Source organism: Morone saxatilis, unplaced genomic scaffold (genome assembly GCF_004916995.1).
Source record: "Morone saxatilis isolate NCDOM2014 unplaced genomic scaffold, NCSU_SB_2.0 Contig14, whole genome shotgun sequence".
NCBI lineage: Eukaryota > Metazoa > Chordata > Actinopteri > Moronidae > Morone > Morone saxatilis.
In genome coordinates, this window is record NW_023339696.1 from 2,540,534 (window position 1) to 2,550,395 (window position 9,862).

Consider the following 9,862-nt stretch of genomic DNA (forward strand, 5'->3'; position numbering starts at 1 on the left):
GTAGTGGATGAGTCAAGAACCAAACAATAAATCCCATATACTTTAACATACCCTCCTTTTATTAAGAAGCATTTACCTGGTGGCTGCTGGGGACTAATCAGAGTTACACAGCATTGCCAAGAAAATGAATTTCTGCAGTGGGACATTACTTTTTCACACGTGGCAATACAACATTCAGTTTTTTGTTCGTTTTGCGGCCGCCATAGTTTGTCTTTTGCTCTTGGAAGGGGAGGGTGAAGCGAAGGAGCTGCAGTCTGCACTCTGCAATAATTCCACCGAGACGCCACTAGTTCTGCTCACTGGTCCTTTATTTGACTTAACTTACAACTTTTGATGACGGACATAACCAAAGAGTATCACCTTGTCGCTGAGGAAACTCCAGACAGCATTCACTCCGTCATGGCTAGACCGAACGTCAAGACCGAACCGAAACCATTAGCGCATAATCACCCCTCGAGCTTAACGCTTTGCCTGTCTGATCTGCCAACTAAAGTCATTAACACTGGACACGCAGGTAGCTGTGTTTCCCATCACCACCTGACTTAAAGACAGCTTCTTCCCTCAGATCAAAATTTCACTGTAAAGTCCATTCTCAGTGGATGGTGCAAACTTTAACGGGATTGACTTCCTTACAGTTTGTGGTGTCACAAATGATGCTCGTATGCCCCCGCTCCTTAAAACTCAGATTCCCACTTTCAGCAGATGAATGTGAACACCCTCTTCTAATGTCAAACCCTGGCAGTATTCAAACAGCACACTGTAATGACTGGAGGGGGACTTTAACGGCTAAGTATGTTTCTAATATAGTTTGCTCTTTATTTGTAAAGTATGCCCATAAACCAGATAACAAAAGATGTCCTGGTTTCTGTTGAGCTTGTTTTGTAGTACAGGACTCTTTACCTGAAGCTGCACTAGGTAACTTTTATAAAAACATGTGGATTCTTGTAAATCCCCTTAGGAGCTGGTGAAAGTAATACAGTGAAAGTTTCAGCAGATATGACAAAAAGTAGTTATTTATAAAAGGTGCCTACTGCAGCTTTAATTGTATCTGGGGATACAAATAACAAATGTAATAAACAGAAATATGTAATAAAGATACAGAAAATGCAATGAAAGGTTCGGGCCTCTCCACACCAACATACTGTGCAAGGGGTAGAGTGGGGAACAGATGTACCATTAGCTGGCTTATGCTGACCTCTATTGTCTAAACGTAAATGTGGAAAAATGCTCATGCAATAATCACAATGTAATGCAAATGGTGAATTTGAACAAATAATGTATGACTACAAAAATACAGTGTAAAACACAAATTGGTCCCATATTTCAGAGTGTAATAGCGAAGCAAAGTGACACAGGCTCAGCAGTGCACCGTGCCTTGTGCTCTCCAGTGCTAATGTATGGCTTTATGGTCGAGCAATAACAGCTATTTAACCAGTAAGAACAGTATGTGCCAGCTTATAGTTTCATGTCCACTAGGGCTTATCTTATTATAATTATTTTGACAGATATTGCAATATGATTGTCAGTTAGTGTGGGAATGATGAAAGAAAACAAGGATTTCAGGATCTGTACCAAACAAACACTCTTAAATCTGGAGATCAAGAGTTGTTGGCCAGGGCGTCTCTCCAGCACTCCAGTGCCCCATTATAATGCTGTCACACATTTGACCTTTTATCAAAAAACTGCAGCTTCTGTGCTTTGGATATTGCACTTGACTATATTGTGATTTAAGTAATATTAATTGTCCCCAAAACACAATAAACACCGGTCCACAGTCACTTGAGCACGCATCGACCGGAGCGATCTCGCCCATAGAAAGCAGGTGGAAGTCCATTACTGTGCTGCAAGGGCTGATGAGCAATAGTTCAAGTCCAGACAGAAACAGGTTTTTATACATGCATGATATGTTCATGTGTCAATTACAGTTTTCTAACATGCATGTATGCATCTCATTACTCTCCACAGACGGCCAGCTGCTGTTGGTGATTAAAGAAGAACCTCTCTATGAGCAGGAAGAGAACCCCAGTCTGGACCAGGAGAATCTACCAGGGCTGCTACATATTAAACAGGAACAGGAGGAACTGTGGACCATTCAGGAGGGAGAGCAGCTTCGAGGGCTGGAGGAGGAGGCTCCTGTCCCTGTGAAGAGTGAAGAAGATGATGAAGAGAACCCTCTGTCCTTACAGTTTCATCCAATCCAAAGTGAAGAGAACGGAGATGCAGAGCATTTGCATTTTAAAACAGAAGCTGATGGAGAGGACTGTGGAGGATCAGTACTAGCCAGGGACTTCAATCCAGATGCTCATTTACTACCAGCGACTCATGATAAAACGTCAAACTCCTCTGAAGCTGAGACTGACGACAGTGACAGTAGTTTCGATTGGGAGGAGATCAGGAAATCTGAGTCGAAGTTAAACCGTCTGCAAAACGATGAAGCACCTGATAACCCCTCTGAATGTGCGCAGCAACAGACAGGAGTGAAACCATTTAGTTGCTCAATCTGCGGTAGCAAATACTCCAGGAAGTACTCCTTAACGGCTCATATGAGACTTCACTCAGAAGGAAAACGTTTCAGCTGCTCGGTGTGTAAGAAAACCTTTCAACAGAGCGGAAATCTGGTGGAGCACATGAGAGTCCACACGGGAGAGAAACCCTTCAGTTGTCCTTTCTGCGACAGAAGATTCGCTCACAGCTCGGGTTTGACTTCACACATACGAGTTCACACGGGAGAAAAACCTTTCACATGCTCAGTTTGTAAAGCAAGTTTCAGTTTCAGCAGCAATTTGTCCGCGCACATGAGAATGCACACTGCGGATAAACCCTTTGGATGTACGGTTTGTGAGAAGACATTTTCGAGAAAGGAGTACCTGACGCAACACTTGACTGTCCACATGGAGGAGAAACCATTTAGTTGTTCGGTTTGTGGTAAAGGATTTCGAGACGGGGGAACTCTGAAACGACACTTGCCTGTCCACACGGGGGAGAAACCATTTAGTTGTTCGGTTTGTAGTAAAGGGTTTGCAGATAAAAGAAATCTGACACGACATTTGAAAATCCACAACAGGGAGAAGTGTGTTGGTGAGAGCAGCGGAAGTAAATGAAGAGATGCTTATTAAGCCAGTTTCTTCCAGCAGGACTGAAGACTGAGGGCAACACTTGGCTCAACACTGATCAGTTCAGTGTTACACACTCAAATATAGTTAGTTTCCTTTGTTTCATCTACATGATCATTTAAATGTTGTGTTCCTTTTCTGGGAACTGTGCTTTTTGGTACTACATGTGTTAAAATTGTCTAAAATATTGTATTGTAAAGTATTGTATGTCACCTATACAGCACTATGGTCCATATTTTATTTTATAAAATAAAATATGTATTGACATACCTCCCACTAAGCTTATTTTAAATGTAATGGGCTCCTCTGGTTTTGAATTAATCTTGCATCATGCGTAAAACATGATATCTCTGTGGGTAGAGCTGGCAACCATTGTATTTGAGCCCTGAGTCCTGTGGGCGTTAGCAGCGGCCAGGGGTTCGAGTACCGACCTGCCGGCCTTGCTGGCGTGTCATACCCTCTCTCTCTGCCCCCCTTTCCTGTCTGTCTTCAGCTGTCACCATAATAAAGGCAATAAAAACCCAAAAACTATACTTTAAAAAAAAAAAAACATGAACAACTGATACTGAACTTGCTCATACTGTATTTGTCTAGAAACTTTGATTTCACACAGTTCTACAGTTGATGTGTTGGATTTACCCCTCTAAAGCATGGGTTCAGACTTTTCAATCCGTTTCCCTACAGTACTCAGATGTCATTTGAGAGAGTTGTTGGTTGCTGTAATCATTCCTTAACTAGGTCTCTTCGTGCTGGGGCTCGTGTGTGTTTATTACTGTTGTTTTGGTGACTACAACCCCTTCACCCCAGCTCAGCAAAAAAAAGATAATCTGTGAAAACATACAGAGGGAATTTTGTACCCAAAAGAAAAGCTTGATTTGTTTAACTCAGACTGCCGAAGCCTCGCATTAACTCCCCCTGAACTTCATAAGCCAACAAAACATTCATATCATAAAAAGGTGCTGAGATAGTGGGACTGTGTATTGGCAAGAATCTGGCAATACATATCACAACACAGGGGTAACCATTCAATATATTGCCATATATTGCAATACTGTAAGCAAGGCGATATATTGCAATTTTTTCAATCTTTTTAGGAATACTGTCAGTGTGTCACACAGCTGTAATCACACCACTGCATGCACACAGTCTGAGTTAAAAGAAGTTCTTATGGAATCAGAACAGTGGCATCTGCATTTGTATTCATCACAGTTCCTGTAACCTCCAACTTATAGCCCACAGTTTATGTTTGCAACACTGCTATTAGGCGGGTAGGGTAATAAGTAAGGTTTTATTTTCATCAGAAACCTTCCAGTGAATAATGAATATATTGATTTCTTTCAGGTTTTTTTTTTATTTGTTTTTTTACTCAGGTGTTATTTTTCTTGATTGTAGCACAGCTACCTGCCTTCTTTCTTGTGTCATTTTTTTTATTGGAAACTGGTTATAATATTCTCTCAGCTTAAACATATTCTTTCATTTGTTTTAAGAAAATGTTTTTAAAGGCTCAGTAACAGGCATACATGGGTAAATACAATGTTTTTAATGATTCATTTTCTCTTGATATATTATTGATCTCCTTAACTTTTTAGATTTTACTAAGAAAAAAAAATGGATATTGATCTATCATTTGAAACCCAATACATAATTTACTCATGTATAGGTCATCTGCAGCGTTAAATGTAAATGATTGAACTGTAAATGATCATTGTGCATGAAGTAAAGTCAAATACTATATGTACTCCACACTGAGTCTAAAGGAAGCAGGTTCTGGCTTGTTTCAAGTGTTTCTAATGAGAAAAATGGTTGTAGTCCACCATGAAGATCTTGTTAATAAGCACATCTAATTGTATCTATAGTGACATAATAAATGGATGAATGAAGAAACTCGATAAGATATCACATTGTGTGATTATGCTAACATTCTGATGTTCAGCAACTCAGGTTGTTAAGGAACTGTTTGGAGGTTTTGTGGATTTGACGATTCAAATAAAACAATTCCTCAGAACCAATGGTATAGTAGAACTCTTTTGAAAGAAAATGTACCTGTCCTCAAAGATCCTTGGTTAGAAATGTCATTGAAACATCACATTACGTAGTAACTTGACAAAATTTAATACATTTTCACCTTTCATAACTGCCTGAAACCAATACATTTTCCCACATTTTCTAATAAATGATTGCACATTGTGACGGCTGTTACACAATATGGGAGTCGCAGTTTTTAATGAACTGAATTTTGAATAAGCTGAAGCTCTTTCAAACAGTCCACCCTGCTGGAAATAAAAGCCCGAAGGTAGTTTGTTCCCGGTCCGAAATATGACATGCAGTCCCTGAGTTGTTGCTGTGTTTGCTGTATTTATGTGGCTATTTAGACTAAGAGCAGAGTTTACTATAACACCAACAGGGGAGCACAGCTTATAGAGTCAAATTTAATATTTAGCAAGTTTAATTTAGGTTAAAAATGTAATGTACAGATGAAGACATCCATTTTGGTTGGTTATTAGTATATTGATATTACATAAAAAAGTATAACCACTGTATTTTGTAATAACCACATAATGCAGTGGAATGCGTTACATATTGTCTTCATTCTGTTCATGACAAAATGAGGCAGATTAAAAAATACAATACATGAAGTAAACATTTTGTCCTTTTGTCAAGGTATTGCATAATGCGGTGTTGTTTCTTTGTCCATTTATGGGTAACTGGCAGTGGAAATGAAGGTTGTGTACGCGTGCCCAGTTCCTCACTGATTGAGGGTTATAGCACGGAAGCATTCCATATAAGCCGATGCCATTGGCATGTTGTAAATGTTCAAAATTACACGTCATTCTTTATCTTTTTTCAGCACCGCACTGTATCTAATAACGCACGTTTCACAATTCAAAATGTATGATGGTCAATCTCACACCATGGTTTCTAAATGGAAGACATTTTTTGTAACAGGACTGATAACAACAGGAGTGAGTTTTTAGCAACTTTTAGCCGTTACATGAAATGTTACAGCATGGCATCAGTGCTAATAGCATGAGATCACTGAGCACCTTCAAGCGGTTCACCCAAAACAAACATCTAAGAGTTAATTTGACTGAGCGTTGAGTTTGACATCCTCGGTCATAATGGGCCCAGATGTTGAGACACTATATTAGGTGCTGATACTAGTTGTCACCGCTAGCTGTGGCTCATTTAGTGAATTAAGTTAAATTGAAATATGAATTTATGTGCTGATGAAACGTCCCCTGAGTGGAGCCAGTGGATGTGCGCAGTAGCAGAGAGTGAGACAGGAAAAGCAACCGTGCTGCTGTAATCAGTGCTGGTCGCCAGAGGGGGACAGAGGTCAGTGCTTACTTACACTGCCTAAAATGTGACATCTGGTGTGTTTTAACCCCAGTAAACACTTTCATAACACACTCTCTGAATACGCACACTATCTTTCTCACACCGACTCGAAGAATAACTCGGGTATTTGTGTGTGTGTGTATAGTAGAACAGTAATCTTCTGCTCTGGTGGGTGAGTAATTGAGTTCATTAGAGAAAGCGAGAGAGAAACTGAGAAAAAGGTGAAGTTTGGATCTTGGTTTTCAGCCCAATTCTATACTTATTTTGCGTTTTATGAATTTTTGGTCTATAGATAAATATATATATATTATGTTATAATAATGCAGTTGAATGGCATTGCTTCTGACATACTGTTCCCACTCTGCCTTAAATACCTGTCACATTCTGAAACCAATGTATTTTGGTTTCATTAATAAATAGAATGATCCATCTAAAAGTGTTGTTTAGATTAATATAATAATGTGCATGGAGTTAAGGAATTCTACATGACTTTTCTTTGTTTTGATATCGGCTTTTTATCAGTCGCCCTGTTCTCTACATATTAGCATCGGCCACAGAAAAACCCATATCGGTTGACCATTAATTTGGTCTTGAATTTTCCTTTATTTGACTTTATTTAAAGTGGTGTATTTCTTTTTGACCTAACACACTACAGGGAACATCATTCAGCAGGCCTTGGGGAGTAGCCTCTCGGCTGTTACCTAACAAACAGTATTGTTTTAACGACACATAAAATGGGGAAAACTCGCTCTGGGAAGGTTATTGAGGCTGCAGATGTCACAGATGGGAAAGAAAAGGCTAAAGTACTTGCATGGCGCTGCTCCGTGTCTGCATTTATTTGGAGGAGGCGCCGTTAACCACCAACTTAATAGGACTTAATGACAAAATACCCAATTGACAGACAATTTGTGTCATTTTTATATTGTAGTTCTATCTAACGCCCAAAATGTCAGTGTGCATTGGCGCATGTGAGCATTTTCCTGTGTGAATTAGAAACAAGTGACTCTGTGTGTGTTACTGTGGATATACTGCCTAACTGAAACAGCTGTCTTGCAGAATCAAAAGGGTTGAACCAGGTTTTCAGTTGGAGATTTAATCAAAATGACATGACCTCTGTACCTTTACTGAGTGTCCCAACAGTGGTTGGCAGGGTGTGTTGAGGCTTTTCCTGTTACAGTCACATAGAAGCTCTCTGTTCCCCTAATTAAATCACCTTTTGGTCAGTTGTTATAGTGACCCTCATGAACTCCTGTAACAGCACACACACACACACACAGAGGCATACACCAGCAGGCGAGCAGGGTTATATTCTACATTCTCATTAATGGTTCGCTTAGCAACGGCAGACGGTTGCCTAGCAACAACATTACCAGCCAGCAAGTCGGGTGTGTTTAAAAGTCACACTGTAGTAAAAGAAGAGAGGGGGTGTGGAGTGTGTGTGTGTGTGTGTGTGTGTGTAAGCAATGATTCTGCTGCCAGTCGGACAAATGAGATGTTCTGCGGAGTCAGCTGCTTCACTGCAGGACACTCATAAAGTATGTATTTAAAACAAGCACGGTCATACACACACAAACAGACAGACGGTGTAGGTTCGGTTCATCCAGGTAGAATGTAGGTTGAATCCAAAATTGGAATAATTACAGAAGGCTGGGTCTCATCAGAAAGTTGCACAGCGAAATATTTCTGTGCTTTGCAAAATGTTGGTTTGTAGAAGCTCGGTGACATTCTGACTGCTCACAGCTGGTTAGTAAGAACTACTGGGGCCGGCGAATTAGCACCTAACACCCTAGCCAACCTGGAACACGTAAGCACTAGTCCGTCAGTAGCTGTCTGTGTTTCTTTTTTCTCGGACGGCACGGTGGTGTTTACAGAGAGCGACAGGTGAAAGCAGAGGAACACACCGAACTTGACGGTGGATTGCTGTCAGAGCCGGGGTAGCTGGTCTCCAGCACAGAGACAGTAAGAGGTCACTATTTCCCAGTGCCATAAATATTCCACACACAGTCGCTCCTTCCTCTTCTGCTTCTTTGGATTAGACTAAACGTATTGCTGCCATAATGTTATGTTAATATTCCTTTGATTTGTAGTTTTTATACAGTCCAATACTATATGGAGTTCTTCATTGTAGTCCAGTTTTCCAGGTTGAGTAAAGTGCGCAAAGGAAAAACAGTTGCTCCAGGTCTTTGAACAACTTCCTCCTCTGCAGAGAGTAATTGTACCGTAATGCATTTTCTTTTTGTTAAAATAAGTTTTATAAAATTTGTATCGAACACAGTATCATTCAGGAACCGGTATCGAGTAAGACTTGGTGGAGAAGGTTCTGCTCTGTAAGGGAGGTCTGTGGGAATAAACACATTACATGGACATTAAATTAAAAAAAAAACAGAATCTAACACATTAAGGAGTAGGTTAAGGTGGTGATGCAGCCAATTGGTATCAAAGTATCAGCTGAGTGATAGAGAGAAGTGTCAGGTTGTAATGTCAGCACTGTACACAGCTTGAAAGGAAATTACAAATTGTATTAGTTCACTGACTCTCTTTCTATCTCTCTCTCTCCAGGAGGTGTTGGTAGGAAGTGTGTTGTGTGTGACGTGTCGTCGTGAGCAATCATGTTCCGAAACAGCCTCAAGATGCTGCTTGGAGGCAAAAGCCGCAAGAACAACAGTGGTCAGTACCTCTATGTGTTATTACACGTGTTGTCTTGTGTTCCGTTCATAAGGACTGCCTCCATTCGGCAACGTCAGTAGCTCCATATATCTCATTCTACAGAGAGGATGTGTCTCCGTTCTGATGTCTAGGTGGCAGGTTGCAGATATGAGCCTCTGGTTGTTTCCATGATTGCATGCAGCGACCGCTTTCAGTCTCCAAACTCTCTCTCTCTCTCTTCCAACAGGTGGCAGTAGCATAGAGTCAGAGGGGTCGGATGTCGGGATGATGGAGGGATTCACTCGTTCACTTCCCTCTTCTCCTCTCCTCAACCTTCGTCTGACAAAAAGAACTGGTAGGACAATCATCTATCTATCTATCTATTATGGGTTAAAAGATTTACCAATACAAGTCAGTTTCATCGGTACGTGGACCTCTGGATCAATCTGAATGTACCATGAACCGGTACGGTACTGGTACAACCGGTGGTCCGATTCTAAATGAATCAGTTGGCTAAAGGAAAAAGGGTTGATAGGAGAGTCTTGCGACAATAGCAACAAGACTAACAAATCTAAAGACATTTGGATTCTATAATAAGAAAGGAAAGTTGGACAAAGGTCTGTCCATTTGTAAGATCTGTCGGACAGCAATGAAGTACAGCGATAGCACGACAGATCTTAACACTCACCTGGGGAGACGGCATGGAGACACCTATGCAGGCGATAAGGAGTCTGTGGAAGCTAATGCAGCTAGCACAAGCAACA

The 9,862-nt window shown here is 40.7% G+C and overlaps 2 protein-coding genes across 2 annotated transcripts in view; both read left to right on the forward strand.

Moving 5' to 3' along the window:
• Positions 1-3,381, forward strand: part of LOC118323604 (zinc finger protein 501-like) — a 4,462-nt gene extending 1,081 nt beyond the window's left edge. The window contains exon 2 of the mRNA XM_035655613.1: positions 1,966-3,381. Coding sequence (XP_035511506.1) covers positions 1,966-3,101 — 1,136 coding nt within the window. The 3' untranslated portion in view covers positions 3,102-3,381. The remainder of the gene's footprint in view (positions 1-1,965) is intronic.
• The window catches only part of LOC118323049, a 126,672-nt gene that overhangs the window by 81,111 nt on the left and 35,699 nt on the right, over positions 1-9,862 (forward strand). The window lies entirely within an intron of this gene.